This window comes from Thalassophryne amazonica, chromosome 12 (assembly GCF_902500255.1).
Source record: "Thalassophryne amazonica chromosome 12, fThaAma1.1, whole genome shotgun sequence".
Classification (NCBI taxonomy): domain Eukaryota; kingdom Metazoa; phylum Chordata; class Actinopteri; order Batrachoidiformes; family Batrachoididae; genus Thalassophryne; species Thalassophryne amazonica.
The window spans coordinates 38,660,001-38,681,977 of record NC_047114.1 but is presented as its reverse complement, the minus strand read 5'-3'; the positions used below and the strand labels follow the sequence as shown (position 1 = coordinate 38,681,977).

At 39.5% G+C, this 21,977-nt stretch overlaps 1 protein-coding gene across 1 annotated transcript in view; it reads right to left on the bottom strand.

The window, feature by feature from the left end:
- LOC117522079 (cAMP-specific 3',5'-cyclic phosphodiesterase 4B-like) overlaps nucleotides 1-21,977 on the bottom strand; it is a 76,459-nt gene that overhangs the window by 30,542 nt on the left and 23,940 nt on the right. The window contains exons 3-6 of the mRNA XM_034183452.1: nucleotides 13,826-14,020; nucleotides 13,689-13,725; nucleotides 7,737-7,807; nucleotides 6,133-6,182 (exon numbers count right to left, since the gene is read on the bottom strand). Of these exons, the coding sequence (XP_034039343.1) occupies nucleotides 6,133-6,182; nucleotides 7,737-7,807; nucleotides 13,689-13,725; nucleotides 13,826-14,020 (353 nt within the window). The remainder of the gene's footprint in view (nucleotides 1-6,132; nucleotides 6,183-7,736; nucleotides 7,808-13,688; nucleotides 13,726-13,825; nucleotides 14,021-21,977) is intronic.

Genomic DNA, 21,977 nt, shown 5'->3' with positions numbered 1-21,977 from the left:
CCCCAATCAGACCGGGAGTGACATGTTTAGCCGCATGTTCTCCTTGAATTGCTGGCTGTCTGAGTGGTGTCCAAAAAATGAGGTGGGCTTCATTGATAATTGGCAAAGCTTCTGGGGAAAACCTGGTCTTGTTAGGAGAGACGGCATCCATCCCACTTTAGATGGAGCAGCTCTCATTTCTAGAAATCTGGCCAATTTTCTTGGATCCTCCAAACTGTGACTGTCCAGCGTTGGGACCAGGAGGCAGAGCTGTGGTCTTATACACCTCTTTGCAGCTTCTCTCCCCCTGCCATCCCCTCGTTGCCCCATCCCCGTAGAGACGGTGCCTGCTCCCAGACCACCAATAACCAGCAAAAATCTATTTAAGCATAAAAATTCAAAAAGAAAAAATAATATAGCACCTTCAACTGCACCACAGACTAAACCAGTTAAATGTGGTCTATTAAACATTAGGTCTCTCTCTTCTAAGTCCCTGTTGGTAAATGATATAATAATTGATCAACGTATTGATTTATTCTGCCTAACAGAAACCTGGTTACAGCAGGATGAATATGTTAGCTTAAACGAGTCAACACCCCCGCGTCACACTAACTGTCAGAATGCTCGTAGCACGGGCCGTGGCGGAGGATTAGCAGCAATCTTCCATTCCAGCTTATTAATTAATCAAAAACCTAGACAGAGCTTTAATTCATTTGAAAGCTTGTCTCTTAGTCTTGTCCATCCAAATTGGAAGTCCCAAAAACCAGTTTTATTTGTTATTATCTATCGTCCACCTGGTCGTTACTGTGAGTTTCTCTGTGAATTTTCAGACCTTTTGTCTGACTTAGTGCTTAGCTCAGATAAGATAATTATAGTGGGCGATTTTAATATCCACACAGATGCTGAGAATGACAGCCTCAACACGGCATTTAATCTATTATTAGACTCTATCGGCTTTGCTCAAAAAGTAAATGAGTCCACCCACCACTTTAATCATATCTTAGATCTTGTTCTGACTTATGGTATGGAAATAGAAGACTTAACAGTATTCCCTGAAAACTCCCTTCTGTCTGATCATTTTTTAATAACATTTACATTTACCCTGATGGACTACCCTGCAGTGGGGAATAAGTTTCATTACACTAGAAGTCTTTCAGAAAGCGCTGTAACTAGGTTTAAGGATATGATTCCTTCGTTATGTTCTCTAATGTCATATACCAACACAGAGCAGAGTAGCTACCTAAACTCTGTAAGGGAGTTAGAGTATCTCGTCAATAGTTTTACATCCTCTTTGAAGACAACTTTGGATGCTGTAGCTCCTCTGAAAAAGAGAGCTTTAAATCAGAAGTGTCTGACTCCGTGGTGTAACTCACAAACTCGTAGCTTAAAGCAGATAACCCGTAAGTTGGAGAGGAAATGGCGTCTCACTAATTTAGAAGATCTTCACTTAGCCTGGAAAAAGAGTTTGTTGCTCTATAAAAAAGCCCTCCGTAAAGCTAGGACATCTTTCTACTCATCACTAATTGAAGAAAATAAGAATAACCTCAGGTTTCTTTTCAGCACTGTAGCTAAGCTGACAAAGAGTCAGAGCTCTATTGAGCTGAGTATTCCATTAACTTTAACTAGTAATGACTTCATGACTTTCTTTGCTAACAAAATTTTGACTATTAGAGAAAAAATTACTCATAACCATCCCAAAGATGTATCGTTATCTTTGGCTGCTTTCAGTGATGCCGGTATTTGGTTAGACTCTTTCTCTCCGGTTGTTCTGTCTGAGTTATTTTCATTGGTTGCTTCGTCCAAACCATCGGCATGTTTATTGGACCCCATTCCTGCCAGGCTGCTCAAGGAAGTCCTACCATTATTTAATGCTTCAATCTTAAATATGATCAATCTATCTTTGTTAGTTGGTTATGTACCACAGGCCTTTAAGGTGGCAGTAATTAAACCATTACTTAAAAAGCCATCACTTGACCCAGCTATCTTAGCTAATTATAGGCCAATTTCCAACCTTCCTTTTCTCTCAAAGATTCTTGAGAGGGTAGTTGTAAAACAGCTAACTGATCACCTGCAGAGGAATGGTCTATTTGAAGAGTTTCAGTCAGGTTTTAGAATTCATCATAGTACAGAAACAGCATTAGTGAAGGTTACAAATGATCTTCTTATGGCTTCGGACAGTGGACTTATCTCTGTGCTTGTTCTGTTGGACCTCAGTGCTGCTTTTGATACTGTTGACCATAAAATTTTATTACAGAGATTAGAGCATGTCATAGGTATTAAAGGCACTGCGCTGCGGTGGTTTGAATCATATTTGTCTAATAGATTACAGTTTGTTCATGTAAATGGGGAATCTTCTTCACAGACTAAAGTTAATTATGGAGTTCCACAAGGTTCTGTGCTAGGACCAATTTTATTCACTTTATACATGCTTCCCTTAGGCAGTATTATTAGACGGTATTGCTTAAATTTTCATTGTTACACAGATGATACCCAGCTTTATCTATCCATGAAGCCAGAGGATACACACCAATTAGCTAAACTGCAGGATTGTCTTACAGTCATAAAGACATGGATGACCTCTAATTTCCTGCTTTTAAACTCAGATAAAACTGAAGTTATTGTACTTGGCCCCACAAATCTTAGAAGCATGGTGTCTAACCAGATCGTTACTCTGGATGGCATTTCCCTGATCTCTAGTAATACTGTGAGAAATCTTGGAGTCATTTTTGATCAGGATATGTCATTCAAAGCGCATATTAAACAAATATGTAGGACTGCCTTTTTGCATTTACGCAATATCTCTAAAATCAGAAAGGTCTTGTCTCAGAGTGATGCTGAAAAACTAATTCATGCATTTATTTCCTCTAGGCTGGACTATTGTAATTCATTATTATCAGGTTGTCCTAAAAGTTCCCTAAAAAGCCTTCAGTTGGTTCAGAATGCTGCAGCTAGAGTACTGACGGGGACTAGCAGGAGAGCGCATATCTCACCCGTGTTGGCCTTGCTTCATTGGCTTCCTGTTAATTCTAGAATAGAATTTAAAATTCTTCTTCTTACTTATAAGGTTTTGAATAATCAGGTCCCATCTTATCTTAGGGACCTCGTAGTACCATATTACCCCATTAGAGCGCTTCGCTCTCAGACTGCGGGCTTACTTGTAGTTCCTAGGGTTTGTAAGAGTAGAATGGGAGGCAGAGCCTTCAGCTTTCAGGCTCCTCTCCTGTGGAACCAGCTCCCAATTCAGATCAGGGAGACAGATACCCTCTCTACTTTTAAGATTAGGCTTAAAACTTTCCTTTTCGCTAAGGCTTATAGTTAGGGCTGGATCGGGTGACCCTGGACCATCCCTTGGTTATGCTGCTTTAGACGTAGATTGTGGGGGGGTTCCCATGATGCACTGTTTCTTTCTCTTTTTGCTCCGTATGCATCACTCTGCATTTAATCATTAGTGATCGATCTCTGCCCCCCTTCACGGCATGTCTTTTTTCTGTTTTTTTCCCTCAGCCCCAACCAGTCTCAGCAGAAGACTGCCCCTCCCTGAGCCTGGTTCTGCTGGAGGTTTCTTCCTGTTAAAAGGGAGTTTTTCCTTCCCACTGTTGCCAAGTGCTTGCTCATAGGGGGTCGTTTTGACCGTTGGGGTTTTTTATAATCATTGTATGGCCTTGCCTTACAATATGGAGCGCCTTGGGGCAACTGTTTGTTGTGATTTGGCGCTATATAAGAAAAAAGTTGATTGATTGATTGATTGATCTTGTCAGAATTTGACAGGCGCTTTACTGACTTTGCATCCACTGAAAATGTTGTCAGTTTTCTCTGTTTTCCATCTGGGGAAAATACAGATGTGGACTGTATTGTATCCAAAGTGTCATCACTCTTGAACCTGGATAGCTGTGCTATTGAGAATGAGATCCTCACACTGAAAAATGACATTGTGCTTAAATACAGAGCAACAGCTAACATGATTGACCAATTCTGGAATCTAATGCAGAAAGAGAGTGCCTACTTACAGCTGCACTCAGCTCCTACTGTCTGGACTATGAAAGACTAGCTTCCTCCTCTCAGTGCCAGAAGTCCCACTAAGGGGACAGCTTTTCCAACTTGAGGTGAGTCCTAAGCCTACTTGTGTTTATTCTTTGCACCAGGCACATTAACTTCAATAATGCATTATTATTGTTAAAACTTTATCTTTGTGCCAGAAAATTGTGTTATTATATTGGTGTACAATAAATTGTGGCTACACTATGGTGTTTGATATGGCTTGGTAGATCTTGATACATTGTCAACTTTAAAAGTAGAGGTCATTAAAAACAGGTTGGGCACCCCTGTTGTATGACAACAATATTAGCACTTCGAGCAGTTGTCGGTAGGTTCGCTTAATGTGATTACTGAGGAAATATGCGGCAGATGAGTTTTACTGTCCACCCCAAAGTTAGAGTTGGAGAACAACCGCACAGTTCCAAAAAACCCCAGAATCTAAGTTAGTCTGTTTGCTGGCGCTTTGGACTCAAAGAGAGGCACATGTTCATATGGCATCAGATCAGTGCCAAAACCATACTCACGTAAAAAATGAATTCGGGCATATTACATTATTTTACATTACAAAAATTTCATAGCCTTAAGAGTGTGCATATCATGAATGCTTGGTCTTGTTGGATTTGTGAGAATCTACTGAATCTACTGGTACCTTGTTTCCCATGTAACAATGAGAAATATACTCAAAACCTGGATTAATCTTTTTAGTCACATAGCACTACTATTATTCTGAACACTACTGTACATAGATATTAAATGTGCGAGAGCGAGGAAACTGCTCCTCGAGCAGGTGTAAAGGTACTGTGAGAGATGACCAGCGCCCTCCCCCCTCACAGTTGATTTCTGCTCACGCACAGTGGGCTTCTACTCTCTGGTTGGGTTTTGGCACTACGGGGGCGGGGGGGACCAGGTTGTCACTAGCTCTGCTGTGATTGGTCGTTTCTGAAGAGCGAGGTTTGATTGACAGCCCTCTTCACTGACATGGAATTCAGTCAGACACAACGGTGTTAAGCGATTAACACCTCGTTTCTGCTTAAAACGTCACTCCAGTCATCATCTATCGCAGCGACAGATATTTGAAGCTTCTGTACAACAATCATTTCCACATAAATTCAGCAATAATTACATAAAGTCTTAAAAATCACCTAAGATTAATGAAACCCAGCATGCCTGAGTCTGACTCTCTACACCCAAACTGCTCAAAAGGAATAATGTGATTATTAAGGATCAGATGATGAAGTAAAACCACTTAAAATCACGTGCAAACCATTACGCCACCACCTCCCAGAAGGAGACGACGTTTCCTTCATTTCAGTAGACTTCCGTGTCAGAGGAGGGCTGTCAATCAAACCTAGCTCTTCAGAAACAACCAATCACAGCTGCACTAGTACAGACTCCTTGTTCCCTCCCCCACAGAGCCAAAACCCTCCCCCAAGTTTCAAGCAAGAGTGCAGAAATCCACTACGCATGAGCAGAAATCAACGTCGCAAGGACGGGGGGGGGGCGCTGGTCACATATCCTTCCTCACTCACAGCTCGATGAGCAGTTTCCACTGAATACTCATGTGCACAGAGATAATTTACACACGTGCAGTTAATATCTACGCGTGTGAAATAATATAATATGCCCAAACACAAACACATTTTTATGCGAGTGGATTTGGTGTGCGTGTGTGTGTGTGTGTGTGTATATATATATACATATATATATACACATATATATACACATATATATACATATATATACACACATATATATACATATATACATACATATATATACACATATATATACATACATATATATATACACATATATATACATACATATATATATACACATATATATACATACATACACACACACTGTCCGGTCCGGTACCTGAATGTTACATTGTTAAATACTCCAGTGAATGGACGGTCTGAGAAGATGGCCATAACATATTTGTCTGTTTCAGGATGTGTGGCAAAACACAACTCCAACTCACACACCCAAAGTCGATCTACAGTACGTGAACATTACAAAAACAATGTAAAATTGTTGACAGAGAAGAATTGTTTAGAAAAATCCATCTACGGAGATCCTCACTTATTAGTTAACTATTCATCCAAAGACACTCACCTGACAGACAAACTTTGGTGGCAGAAGGTTGACTGGCAGCAGGAGACCTCCTTAAAACAGCAAAAACCAAGAAAAAAAAATTGAATCCAGATGTGAATTAAACAGATTAACTCTTACTTTTTTCAGTCGTAGTGTTTGCTGCCATAGCACAAAAATGAAGAAAAGAGATGCTTTCATTTCCTGAGCATGTCACAGGAGTAGTTTTGTAGCATATCACATTGTTCTGTTCAATTTTTCTTTGGCTCACCCCCTTCCTCACCCTCACTCCCTGAGGTCACAATGACTCCATGACTCCCAATACCAAATATGATGTAACTGCAGCCAGTAACGCAAATCACTGGTCAGACACAGTCAGCTGATGTGAAGTAAGCACCTCTTCTACCAAAAATTTAAAAATAAAATAAAATATTCTGCTAATTAAGATTTAAAATGCTGTGCTACTAACAAGTTTTAGCTTAACAAGGACAAGATAGTCTGGATGTTTTGAGGAAGTTAACTGTGAATGACGTAGTCTGCTGACTAACATGGGTATACGTGCCCCCCTCCACCACCACACACACATATCTCTATGAACCTGTATTTTCCTGAAGCCTTAGAGTGCCCCATTTATGAAATCAAATGTTAACATTGAAAATTTTGGGATACACTACGTGTTTTCAAACAACACATTCAGTGGCCTCCAAAAGTATTGGAACACTTGGAATTTCACACATTTTAATTTGTTTATGCGATTTCAAATACAAAATAATAATAATAATTAAAAAAAAATCTAAATTTTCCTTAAACTAAAACTGAAAACAACTCTGAAGTGATGAAGTGGTACAGGGGATGATTTTCTTAAAAACAAGACCTGAAAGTTCAGCTACAATTTGCCAGAAGGTACATCTGAGAAGCCCGTAACTTCTTCTGGGTTGTCTGGGTGTCTTGGTGGCTTTCCTCACTCTTCTTCTTGCACAGTCACTCTGTTTTTGAAAACTGTCTACTCCACACAGATTTACCACAGAGTGCCATACTGTTTGTATTTCTTCATAATTGATGTAAATAAAGTCCAAGACATATTCAGTGACTCGGAAATGTTCATGTATCCATCTCCTGACTTGTATGAAGAAAACTGGCAATAAAACCATTACTTATGCAATCAATCATCTTGGCTTTAATATTTTTAATTAATTTATATCAAGTTGTAGAGATTTCAGTTGAGTTTAAGGAAGATAATTTTAGGATTTTTTTGTATTTTCTGTATTTGAAATGGCATAAACAAATTAAAATTTGTGAAATACCAAGTGTTCCAATACCTTTGGAGGACACTGTACCTGCTGTGTGAAAACAGGTAGTGCATCCTAAAATTTTCAATGTTAACATTGGATTTTGTTAATGGAATACTCCAAGGCTTCAGAAAAATATAAGTTCAAAGAGTTGTGGGGGAGCACATGTTGGCCTGCAGGCTAATTCCTGCGCAGAACTCTGGCGCCCCCAAGTTAAACAGGCTGTCATTTTAACTACTGCAAAGTGATTGACCCCCAGTGTTCTTTCTACTAAAACATTTATTAATTGAAGACAAGGTGCAACATGCACCCACAAAAGCAAACAATGATGTGACTTACCTACTAGAAACACACTGCACATTTGTCAAAGTGGCGAAGTTGGTCCTGACAGTCTGAAGGCTTGCCAGAACCTGAAGTCAACAGAACAATTGGAAATAAAAGATTACAATCAGGCTTTCAAATCAATTCAAATGAGTTTTGAATTATAGTGCGAAAGGTTTAGTTTTTGACAGGATGGAGATAATGTCATGAAATATTTCAATGCACTTTGTCTTCCATAAAATGACATTGACAAAAAAAATAAATAATTAAAATAAAAAAATCTTCAATGCCTTCCCCTCTATTCTTTATATTTGTCAAATGCAGCCTTCTTCTTGAGCCCAAATTACAAAAACATACAGCATAATACTTTAGCTGATAAAGTGCAAGTTTGCAGAAGCTGGTGCTGATCTCACCCCCACATACAGTCACAATAAAACTCTTCACTGGACACTTGCTGTAACATATCTTTAAAAAGTACATAGAAATGGTTACCTCAGGTGTCAAGAAAAGCCAGAGACCAAATAAAAAGTCAGACATGAATGAACAAAGTGAGATCTTGCATTTTTTTAAGAGAGTAAGGAGCAGGTGGAATATGAATATAAGAAGAAGCACTTCCTTTGTACAGTAGGTTCATTAAAAAAAAAATCTTGTCTGTACAGTAGGTTCATTTAAAAAAATAATCTTGTCATATTCATTAAACACTTCTGACAAATTCTCCACTAACTAGCTCTAGATATGTCATAATAATTATTGATTTATTATATATATATATATATACACACACACACACACACACACACACACACAAAGCATTCAGATATATCCTACTACTTGATTTATTTGAAAAATGGTCAAGTCAGCCCAACTGTGACCCAGACTGGAGAGTTTGTTGTCTATGGACAAGTTCTTCCACGCACAGGTTTCCACCACAAAATCTGCATCCGCACAAAATAAGGGCTAGAAAAAAAACTAAACATCGGCATGTTCTGATCTCAAAAATATTATTTTGTTGTAGCCATTCTAGTAATTCCAAGTTCTTATATTTATGATGTGTGTCCGTTAATCCACAAGAGATCTGTCATCAAGCTCCCAAAAATAATATCTCTCAGCCTACTGCAATACCATAGCTGCTTTTCTGATGAAACGCATAAATCAACAAATTGGTGAACCTGCATATGTAATTGACAGATACAACAACAACAATCAAAGCATAATTTTCCAACAGGCACAACTTCAAGTTAACTTGTGATGTCAAAAAACAGGGCCAACAGCATGCAACCAACAGTCTGACTAACAATATGTCTGTGACATCAACTTTAGGTTGCAGCTGTTGAAATTTCTAATTTGAGGTGTCATGGTACACAGAAGTCGCGCTTTGGTTCACACCACAGTTTAAACATCATGGTTCAGTATGAGTTTGGTTTTTGAAAATTCTTCTAATCTTTATACAGTATCTTTAATCTGTGAGCAGCAGACAGCCACTGTCAGTCACTTTAGCACTGTGAGACAAAGTGTAAATGTAAACTTTCTTTTTTCATTAAACATTTATGAACTGGATTAGATATCATCATTCATGTTAGGATAAATTTATTGTGAAGCGTGTTAACTGTTTTGTTTGCTTGTTTTTATTTTGCGCGATGTGCCAAGCCAGACCACTTTCCATATTCTGTTCATTTGAAGTTTGTTTGATTTTTCGCCAATAACAGCATCTCATAAAACCTCACTCTGTACGGATCTGAAATCATTGTGCTCAGTGTCGTATTTGGCAACCACCTCATCCGTGAAATTTTACACCATTTAATAGAAAACGTCAACTTTTGTCATACGTTGGTGGAGTTCTCAGTCTAAACTTGAAACACTGGACTGAACTCATGCGGGGACAGTGATGTCACACAAATGGGATCGGTTCGCCTTTGCTTTTAGGATTACATTTAGGAAGAAAAACGTAAATTAATTCCATTCATGCTTTCACAGTTTCTGGGTGGAATAACAGTCGCTTGCTTCAGCTGACTGGTCCACTGTTTTCTCTGTTCGACTCAGACAGCAGGCTGAGGGGGCTGACCACACCTCTTGCACTGAGCATGAAACTGAAACTAGAGGGGTACAATCTATGGGTATGGGCAACGCAGCTCGCGGGTCGTACCATTTATTCTGTTTTGTGCACCAAACCGTGTGTGTGTGTGTGTGTGTGTACATTGTAGTACAAATAGATGTATTGTGACACCCCTAATTTCTACATACAGTCAGTATGACAAAAATATGTTAAGACACCATTAAGTGGTTGCAACCCTGCTTAATACATGTATGAATATTATTGAGAGGCTTACAATAAGAATGGGATTAAAGGATTATATTATACATGTTTTTAGGATGTAAACACAAGTCATCAGATGTCAGGAAAAGAAATAAGTACAGATTCCATAGCATAAAGTGGATGAGAGCGTATGACTCCCCCTGGACAGGACACAGGTTACTTCAAGAGCCATGTCTGCTTCCCATCAAGTGTCTTGTCCAAAGACAGACTGATTGCATGTGTGACTGGGAATCAGACCCAGGACTATGTATGCATCCATTCATTTTCTGAACCCACTTATCCCAGTTAAGAGTCACAGGGGAAGAAGGAAGGAAGGGGCTGGAGCCTACTCCAGCTGTCATCCATGGACACTCCCAGACAACGTTTGAGTCAACAGTTCACTTAAAGTAGAAATGCATTGAAATGCAGTCAGATCTTTGGACCAAAAAATGACTTATATTTACACATAAGATCCTTCTGAATGTAGTAAAGTAAATCTGCAAGCCCAGATCTGTCATTCAGCTAAAATTTAGCCCTCCGCAAAACTGTCATCACATCCGGGACGCTGCCGAGACGTCAGAGAGAAGACCCTATCCCCAGCATGCATTGCGCGCGCCAACTGTAATTTGTGGATTTACATCAGTTTGCATCTGCACCTTTTTCTTGTCTTATACGGAAGGATCTACTTTTTTAAAACTTCATATTGTCTTGCGGCACATTTGGTGAGTACACATTTCTTTTATTTGTGCATGAAAATTATTTTGGGGGACTTTTTCATACGCCCATTTGACTGAGTGGTGTCACACTGAAAATCTACTGTCTTTCGCCTCCAGAGTTACCGTCGCGGAGTACGGAGGAGGGACCCGCAAAGAATTCAAGTAATTAAAAAGATATAAACCTCTCTCAGCGGCCACGGAGCTCTGCGACTCCGATTACCGAGACGTGCAGCGCTGCGGATTTTGCCGCAAGAAGTCTGTCCTTGCGAGCAACAGGTGTCACCGGCCGCTTCGCATTAAAACAGTGAGCATAGTCTCTGGACTTGTGCCAAGTTGGCTGCACCTCCATTCAGTAGACAGAGAGGTGGTGCCGGCTGCAAAGCAGACATGGGGGCGATGTGAGTGGCCCGCCAGACTCGGTAAGCGCATTGGAGGCAGAGAGCGAGGCGTCGGGGAAGAACGTCGCCCGCTGTCGATGTCGCCGCTGATCTGAGCATGCAGAGCTGTATCTCACATTCATTGCAGCTTACTTTTGGATGTTGAAACCAGGACGTGTATAACAGTAACATTACTAACAGATAAAATCAATTTCAATGCGGGATCGGACTGAAGGCGTGAGCACTCCGTCTTCTGCCGGACGTCACTGCAATGTCCCGGATGTACAAACAGTTTTCGCTGAGGGCCAAATTTTAGCTGCAAATTTGTCATATTTAAACGAAGATTTCTCCGCTGAAGTACAAATTTGGGCTTGCAGATTTACTTTACTGCATTCATAAGGGTCTTATAAATACATATCAGCTATTTCTTTCTGAGATCTGACAACATTTATTTCAATGCAGGTCTACTTTAACGCGCATGTCTTTGGAAGTAGGAAGAAGCTGGAGCACCCGCAGGAAGCCCACACAGAAAGGACTAGCTGGGAAACTAATCTGAGACCTCCTTGCTCTGAGACTACAGGTAACCCAGCTCCTTCTCCCCTTTCCACCTGCTCTACAACCAGATGTCAGGCATCAAATATTCCAGCTCTTCAACAATGTACTTAAACTACCTTATAAGTAGATATCATCAATTTCTATTTAATATACCAGGTGGCAGATGCAGTCTGTGAGCTGTTGCCAGCAGCCGCCATCTTGCTTAGCGTTATTCGCGTCAGTCATTAGATTAAATAGAAATCTATGATGCACTGACTTGGGTTAAAGTGATCTGAAAATGCTGTTTTGTGCAGCATTTAGGTGCTGCGACAAGCTGACAAAGGAGTATCAGCTGGTTAAATAAAGGTTAAATAAATAAAAAATAAATAATAATAAATTGTGGAGTGAGCTTTCATAAGTGTGTATTATATGTAGTATAAATGATGTGGGGGAAATGACTAAATTGCTGAATAAAGATTAGAAAATGATTTATTTTTTGTGTCGGTCTGTATTCTGTAAAGTAGTGACTTCAGTTTTACTGCCTGAAGGCTTTGTCATGATAAATATCTCACCATTCGTTTAGCAATTCAATTTGAAGTCTTACTTTCATAAGTTTCAATGTATCCCTTTTTAATTAGCCTTGGTTTTTTTCTTCACATCAGGTTTTCCATCTGAGATATTCTGTAAGAGCAAATGCTTTTTCTCTCAATTTGGTAGGTCACATGACAGTCACTTTGATGTTGTATATTCTACTAATGTATAATATACATGAATAAGATTAACTTCTCGATTATATACTCTATATTCCAGTGAAGAGTTTTCAGATTTCTTTCAACTTCATTCAGAAATTATTGAATAATCTTACTTTCACCCTGGCTGGTGTGGCTGTTTCATTTTATTTATTTTATTTGCTATTTTCATGGAGAAGCGTTCCAAAAAGTGGGTTTAGAGCAGTCTTTAATATGATGTGAGCGTGCGAAGCTCTTACTTTCATCCCTGATTATTTCCCATCTTTAACTTAACTTCATAATGAAATTAATTAATGATCAGACAAGTATCTCGCATCATGGCAGACATAGTGTGTTTGACAAATTGGAATTTTCTATCTGTTCTGGGACTAACAAATTTATTCAAGTCTATTATATAAATAATCTGATCCTCTTCTGTATTTGTTTTGACACATAATGGCTGTACAAATTCAGGGCTGTGTTTGAATAAATTTAACAGCACAGTAATAGCACAGAAAATGTAGATTTATGGTGAAACTCTCTTGAAAACATTGATCATGCCCACAGAGATTTCTATTTATGTCTGGTTGTCAGACGCTAACCAAGATGGTGGCGCTCTGGCAACACCCAGCGAATGAGCGGACTGCCCCGGTCCACCATCTAGTGATTCAATAGATATCAATGCAGAGACCAATTGCCCCCTTTTCTTTAATCTGAATTGAGAGACAGTAAACACTGAAGAATTGCTGTAGGTTACAAACAGATTTTGCATTTCCACCATGTTTGTTTTGAATTTCAAATGCACGTTTTTGTTCTTGACATACAAGAACATTGTCTGTTATTCATGCCTGCTACACAGTGATGTACTTACTACACTGATGTCATAATAAAATTGTGTGTGGCTCCATCTGCAGGACACAAATTGGAACTCCTCACCTTGATCATTCATGGTTTTCATGCTGAAAGCTCATATCATAAAGGCATTGTATTTCTGTAAAACTACAGTATGGAAAAACCAAAGGCTGTGTTAATTATGAAAGAATTAGCAAGTTCCTTTGTGTGCAATCATTCAGAGTTAAGTGGCCTTGGACCAGTAACGTTTTCAATTAAACTAGGAAAAAAAAGTCATCTAACTTTGACAGTCTCAGAAGCTGATCTATACATATATTTATCAATATTCTGTTCTAAAGGCCTTCAAATGTTTAATTCTTTCTTTTCAGAATAAAAACATCTATCTTACTGCACATGAGCCAACACCATCACTGACCTAAGGGAACCACTGCTTTTGTACTTAATCTGTAAAACAATAATGTGACCTTTACCTGTGCAAACGGAGTCACAATCAAGTTGTCAACATGTCTGAAACAGAAAGTAAGAAGGATTTACTGAAATCTGTGCAAAAACAGTAACAGTGAAGGTGACACAAAAATGCCTGTCAGTGGTTACAGCACCAACTCACAGTTCTCCAGCAATGGAAGAGTTTCTGGACATGGACTTTGGTGACAGGTCGTAGTCACTGTCAGAGCGGTACAGGAAGGATTCTCTGCGCTGGCCATGGCTTGCTGCATTGGGATGTAAAATCAGACCTGAACCTGGAGAAACCTGCAGGTCTGAAGGACTGCAGCACCGTGACTGCCTGTTCTCAATCTCAAAGCTAAGAGGAGAGAAAGATGATTAAAATGTTACTTAACAGATCAAGAAAACATCTGGACCCCATCAACAAATTAAATTAGGGAATGGGTCTGGATAATTCCTAAATCAGTCTCAGGTAAAGACGACAGTGAAAATTCAATTCAATCATAGTCAGTATCCCATGTACTGAATACTTAAAGTAGGTTACCACTATGTACAGGCTTGTGCAAACTGTTCACAAGTCCAATCCAGGGAAGAGATGTGACATAATCCTTTTCATTATTACCCACCCAGTCTTAGCCTTAAAAACATAACAACAACATACCTACTGTAAGAATGTTTCAGCACTGGAATACCACCAGTGACATTCACTTGACCTGAATGATTAAATCATTGAACAATAGAGAATAATGGTTCTCTATTTGTGATCAGTTATTTCAGTAAATCAACAAGGAAAAAAAAAAAAAAAAATTTTTTTGATGTGCTCCACTTTTTCAAGTATGAACATCTGCTTAATTTCCATTTTAATTAAGATGAACAGCTTTGAACAAACTGTTCACCACTGTAATATTGCTCAACTTGAAATTTCAAACGCATGTTAAACTGATTTAAGACGTGCGTTAACTTATTTTTACCTTAAAGACAGAGAGAGAGAGAAAAGATTCAAACGTTTTTCTGGAGCTGACACCCAGTGACAGTGGATGAAAGTCAATGAGACAGACATCTTGTTGCCTTCTCATATTTAACAGGGTTTCCATTGCAGATTTTAAAAAAGTTAAGCGATAATTTCAAAATGTTGACAAAAGCTTGTACTTTAATGACAGTGTTCCCATTAACTGATGGAATGTGACTGCTGAGTTTTGTCATTTTGCAATAACAGTCATTTTTAGCAGGACTCTCACAATTTGATTTCTACTCCGTTTCAACTTATATACAGAAAAATCACATTTGCTGTTAATAGCAATAATAATAAAACCAACAATTTATATAGGGCTTTTCCAGGAATCAAAGCACAAAAAAGACTGCACAAAAAAATCCCAAATTAAAGAGTTGATAATACAGAAAAAAGGTGTGACTTGTATATGTCATTTTATTTCAACAGACGTTTTTTTTTAATAGATGCTAATTATACTCCAAAAAATGTGGCATCCAAAGCCTGTAGTTTATAAACATTTAAAGTTATTAGACTGAGAAGTGACACTCTTGATGCGCTTCATTTTTCATTCAGGAAGACTCTTCAGTTCTTGACCATGGTATTTTTAAGCCATTCAAAAAGTTTCATCATTTATGCACTGACATTTTCAAGTACAAGTCACTGGATGGGTTTCAGATTCACAGCCAAGTGAAGGCTGAGAAAATAAAGTGTTCGGACGTCAGATTTTATTTTGCGTCCCTTCTGTGTCTGGATGGATTAAAGCTGTTAACTAGTGTCCCCTGTGTTGTTTTCACAGACAAAATGGCCCAAAAATGTAAGAAAAAAAATTAATTCAGGCAAGTGGTGAGAAGAAATTCTTAACACTGAACCTTTCATCTGTGCTTCACATGCGTGCGCGCGCACACACACACACACACACACACACACACACACACACACACACACACACACACACACACACACACACACACACACACACACACACACACACACACACACACACACACACACACACACACACACACACCACAATTCTACATTTTTCAGTATGATTAGTAGTAGTTAGTGCTGAACTCATGATCAAGAAGGGCGTGATCTGTGAAGGAATTCTGAAAAGAGTATCTCTCGACAATGAAGAACTGGTCCTAGTTCTTTCCAGCACTAGCCTATAGCAGTCAGCCTCTCGGTAGGTGGGGTCTGGTTAGGTTAAAAAACTCCAGCTTTTGTTGGCTTCTGGTTTATTCTTCTCTACAAGAGTCAAGACAGAAGTCAGACTACCAGAGAAAGAATTTTAGCTGAGGAAGCTTCTGTGATTTGAAGTGAAACGTCTTCACGTCAAGCAACCCAGTCCAGTCGAAGATTCAAGCTTCTCTACTATGGAAACCACCTGGACAACTGAGAGCCTACACAGAAACATTGCGACCAACTGTGGGCATGAGGCCCTGGCACTGGTACGTAAGCTGGAAAGGACTGCTAAAAAGATAGCTAACTTTAGAAACCACTTAAGATTTAACCTAAGATGCAAACAAAACAATGTTATTCCCAAATGCATGAAGCAAAAGGCACTAGAAGCAGGCCACACAGCAGAAAAGATCCAGCACAGTTACCTTAGGAGGATTTTGGGTCTTAGAATTAGAAGGCTTCATTTTAAAATATTAGACCTCCAAAATAATCTTGATAGTCTTTACAAAAGGTTAGAAACCTTAGTGGGGGAAGAGGCCCATAATAAGATCACAAAGTTCATAGTTAAAATTCAAATGGCTGAGCATTTAAAAAGTAAGGAGAGGCAAATCAGGAAGTTTCACAACCTTTTAGTGCAGAAAAGGTGTACTTTCAGTGGGAGTAGTTTTAAAGATACACCCAGACAAATTAGTGACAAAAGGGAAAATTGGGTAAAGAATCTGTCCGACAGGGTTCTTATACAGACAGAAAAGGATGTGCTCACCAAAGGATTAAATTTCTCAGTGACCCCTAAACATATACCGACAGTATATTACATCACTGCAGTAGAGTCAGCCATTAAACACAACAGTTTGTCAGAGTCAGAAGCTGGGGACGTCCGACTAAGAGTCACAGCAGCGCTTAACAGTGCTAAGCCTCCTCCGTCCAACATCACAGGAGAAGAACAGAAAGCTTTGGCAGCACTGCAGAAGGACCAAAGCATCCTTATCCTGCCAGCAGATAAAGGCAGATGCATGGTGGTCCTGAACACATCGGACTACGAGGACAAGATCAACAACTTGCTCAATGACTCCAGTACATACGAACGTCTGAAGAGAGACCCCACGAGTGGCTATAAGAAGAAAATCATTAGCTGCCTCCAAAACCTGGAGAAAGAGGGACTCATCGACAGGCAGACATACTACAGACTGTACCCGGGGGACGCCACTCCATGCATCTATGGACTGCCCAAAATCCACAAACAGGACGTGCCACTCAGGCCTATTGTATGTAGCACAGATTCCATCACATACAATTTGGCCAAGCACCTCAAGTGGATTTTGGCTCCTCTAGTGGGTAACTCAGACCACCATGTGGAGAACACACAAGATTTTGTGAACAAAATCAAGGACCTGCAGCTGGAGGCAGATGAAACTATGGTGTCATTTGATGTGACTTCGTTGTTCAACTACATCCCCACCGCTGAGGCCATCTCAGCTGTGAGGCAGAGACTGCTGGAAGATGTCTCTCTACCTGAAAGGACCAAACTCACACCAGACCACATCTGCCAACTCTTGGAGATCTGCCTTAACACCACGTATTCCCTGTTTAGGGGGAATTACTACAAGCAGATCCATGGTTGTGCGATGGGGTCTCCGGTATCCCCCATAGTGGCCAATCTGTACATGGAGCGAGTGGAGAAAACAGCCTTGACGTCGTTCACGGCATCTCTCCCAGTCACTGGTTCAGATATGTCGATGACACATGTGTTAAAATCAAGCAACAGGAGGTCGAGGGCTTTACAGAAAACATCAATTTGGTGGACTACAATATCAAGTTCACACGTGAGGATGCCAGAAACAACAATTTAGCCTTCTTGGACTGTGATGTTACGATTGGAGAGAACAGGCAGCTCCAGACAGAGGTTTACAGAAAACCCACTCACACTGACCAATATCTGCTCTTTGGCTCAAACTACCCCCTTGAACACAAGCTCGGGGTGATCAGGACTCTTCAACACAGAGCCCTACAGGTGCCCACAACTGCACAGGGAAGGGCTAAAGAACAACAACTTGTACGGAAAGCCCTCACAGTATGTGCGTACCCACGTTGGTCCCTGGACAAAGTGCAGAAGTCCCAGAAAACAGAGACCAGATAGACAGGAGACGGAGACAAGAAGAAGAGGAGTGTCTCTCCCTTATTTAGCAGGAGTAGGGGAAAAACTACAGAGGATCTTCAGACAGCACAAAATCCCAGTTTACTTTAAACCAGTCAACACCTTGAAACAGAAATTAGTTCACCCTAAGGACAGGATCCCTAGTTGCAAACAGAGCAATGTAGTGTATCATATCAGATGTCAGGAAAACTGTAATGAACACTACATAGGTGAGACGAAGCAACTTTTACACAAGAGGCTATACCAGCACCGCAGAGAGGTTGCCAGTGGACCTCAGTCTGCAGTTCATTTCCACCTGAAAGACACTAACCACACGTTTGAGGACAAGGAAGTTAAAATCTTAGCCAGAGAGAAGAAATGGTTTGAGAGAGGTGTCAAGGAAGCATTCTTTGTAAAACAGTTGAAACCCAGCCTTAACCGCGGAGCGGGTCTCAGACACGCTTTGTCCCCTGTTTACAATGTGGTACTCAGGTCAAAGCAGTTTCAGTCTTTTGTTCATGGTAATGAGTCATTCACGTCATCAGGAGAAAGTGGTCAAGGGAGCCATCAGGGGAGGCTTCCGTCCTGTCATTAGGAGAGTGCTAACTAGAGCACAATAGGTGCTAATTAGAGCTATTGTTTAGTCACTAGCCTATAGCAGTCAGCCTCTCGGTAGGTGGGGTCTGGTTAGGTTAAAAACTCCAGCTTTTGTTGGCTTCTGGTTTATTCTTCTCTACAAGAGTCAAGACAGAAGTCAGACTACCAGAGCAAGAATTTTAGCTGAGGAAGCTTCTGTGATTTGAAGCGAAACGTCCTCACGTCAAGCAACCCAGTCCAGTCGAAGATTCAAGCGTCTCTACAGTACAGAAAAACCCATCAATTAGACATTTTATGCATGACCATATGGCCGAAGCATGTCATTTTTCTCCCCAATGCAGTTTTTAGATCAGTCTTTCCTTTTTGATGTTTTAACCCTTTATCTTTTACACCACATGATCAATGCAACCTCCTCATCTGAAGTTTCCTATGAAACAAATCATCAGTCTCCAGTTTTCCGGAAAACCACCAAGCAATTCAAGTCTCCTTGCCATTTGCTGGGGAGTTTGTTCTGAGACTGAATTTTGCATGGAAAGAGATGCAAGTCAGCCCTTAGAATGGGTTGCACAGAACAACAGTGAATGTTACTTTCTGCAGACGAATGGATTTTCTCGGATTTCGCCCAACTGACTCTCTCACAGCAAATACATGTTCCACTGAACAGCCAGTTCTTCTTCTGCCACTGTGTCCTTTGTTCAAATTGCACACAGATCCCACAGTGGAAAATTTAGCAACAGTTCTGCTAATTGTTTTTCGATTTGGTGTATTAGTTGTGTGAATGAATCCTCGATACCTACGCTGCACCTAAATCACTAATTTTGTTTGGTGCCAAAACTTGTTTTTTGTTCTGTGAATTAGGGTCAACTGCAGCATTTTTCCTGGACTTCAATGTCTTGCAGAACAAACTGTAGAGTTCTTGAAATGAGAAAAACACCATTATTTCCCAGTAAAACCATTTCCTGCTATTCATATTTCAGAGTAATTTTGGGTATATTTTTTGAGACACCCCATATAGTTACTGCACTTCAATCCCACTTCCAGGAATGTGAATTAGAGAATAGAGGGTGGCACACGTATTGCCTGCGGATCCTCTGTTCTTTGAGCTTGTAACTCTTTGATAAATATATTTGTGCAAGACATGCATTTCCTAAGTCTTCTTTGAGCTCAGGTCCAATTTCATCATCACAGGTGTGCAACATGACCTTGGACCCATAAAGGTCAAACTCAAGGTCGCAACAGTTTTTGAAGTTTACAGCCATTATAGATTAAAAATTATTTTGCATATGCACCAAACGTGCAAACGGAATCAAACACTTAAAAAAATAAAATTAAATTCAGTTACATTTACAGGATTTATAATACTCGTATTATTATATTAATTGCACTTGATCAGAATGTGCGCAAATAATTTTCTTATGTTAACATAAGAAAATTATTTGCCTACCTAAAGTCATGTTTTTTTAATTCCCCATTGTACATACTTGGGTGTATTTCACAAAAAATGGTTTCAATTGTATTTCAGGGGATATAAAATAGTAAGGAATAGTAACAACAGCAATTACATATAAATTTTGCAGACTATATTAAGAAATCAGGCCTGATTTCCTGAATTTTGCAGTCAGGATAGAAATCATAAATAGAAAGAAAAACCCGCAAGGATGAAGTGGTTCCATTTTGGATAGAACTGTATAAAAACCAAGGCCCCACAGAACACGCATAATACATCACTGAATTACAAAAAATGAATTTGCATGGATCAATGTCAGACATTTATCGCATGATGTCCCCGCTTGTCTCGTCAAAATTGATCATTACTAACAATCTTTGTGACAGTTCTCAAAAACACAATTTGTGATTTTATAATGTGACACTGCATCCCTGTGCACTGAAAAATTGCCAATGCAGTTTTAAACTTCTATAGAATAAATAATTTATTATAAAATGATCAACAGATTGTCAAAATATCATTTACAGTCATAATTCAGAGTAGGACAGCATCTAATAATTATAAAAAGTAAATCTGACTCATTGCAAATGTCATGTATTCACAGAATGTAAACATCCGTAATCCATGCAGACAGAATTGTAGATAATGCTGCAGTTAAACCACCACAGATGCACAGATGGATATAATCAGTTTGGTGCCATGGAGCGGGTGCAAGAGGGAATGAATCACTCTGTAACCTCATGATCAGAAATCTAAGGTCAGATCATAAACCAGACACAAAAACCCAATAGATCAGTGGCATAAAGAAACTAGAGATGCTGCACCTTATGACTAAACATCAACAACACTACTGTACAGCTGAGGAGATATGTTAACATACGCATACATTCAAAACCATATTCTTCTCGTGCACAAATTCAATTTTAACAAGCAGTGCAAATCAAGTCAGAATGTCAACTTTATTTTACGTATGAAGCTATTTGAAAACAAGACTTACAAAACAGATTTCAGTTTTGATTCAACTTGATCAGAAATTGATGGAATTGTATTACAAGGTTATAAGTGATTAACCAGCAGAGCAATTTTTAGCCAAAAGTTTCCATTGTTTTAATTTATGTTTATTTTTGATTAATAGCTTCCTTGGTCACCAAAATTTCAGGTCACAGAGACGAAGTGCTCATCACAGGTGGACAATGACATAATATATTGCTACCCAATTCCTCCATCTCCTTCAGTTCCTTAGTTTTGATCCTGAGGTTCGAGTGAACCATTTGAACAAAAATGTGTTTGTTTGGGACTCTTTCATCAAGTCTGCATGATCCTAAGCATCTTGCATGCTTGTATAACTGACTGTACAGTTGGTTGTATGAATTCTTCTGAGATGGCTTCTTTGGAGGAACCTGACTAGTGGAGATACAAAATTCAGCTTTGGAAGCCTCGTCCCCCCCGCACTTAAATCAAAGAAGTAAGAGTTTTGCATTAGCTCCGCATATATAGCCAAAGGTTCCCAATTATGCCAGTTAGTCTTTCAGGAGCTTTTTAAAAGTAATTCTTTCAGTTTTGGGGGATCTTTTGGAATCTTCCATGCTTTTTAAAAAGGCTTTTTTATCTGAGGTATGTAACTGCTGTCCCACTGAAAACCTGGAATCACATAATTACAAAACATTACTCTCCAACATAATATTTTGATGTTAAGCCTCTTTCACACCAGGCCAATGTCGAGTTGCGTAATGCAGTATACCAACTACACTGAGCTTAGGCAGCCCTACATGGAAATACGCTTAGGGACACAAAGGGGTCTGTGAAATGGATGCAATTAACCCCAGAGGGTTATTAGACGACACGAGGAGTCAGGGAGAGAGTCGCCTTTATGAGGTAAGGAAAAGAAGAAAAACACTGATTTAATATGACTAAAGTTTTTAAAGGTCCATAAAGTAAGAAAAAAACATATTGGCTATGTAATG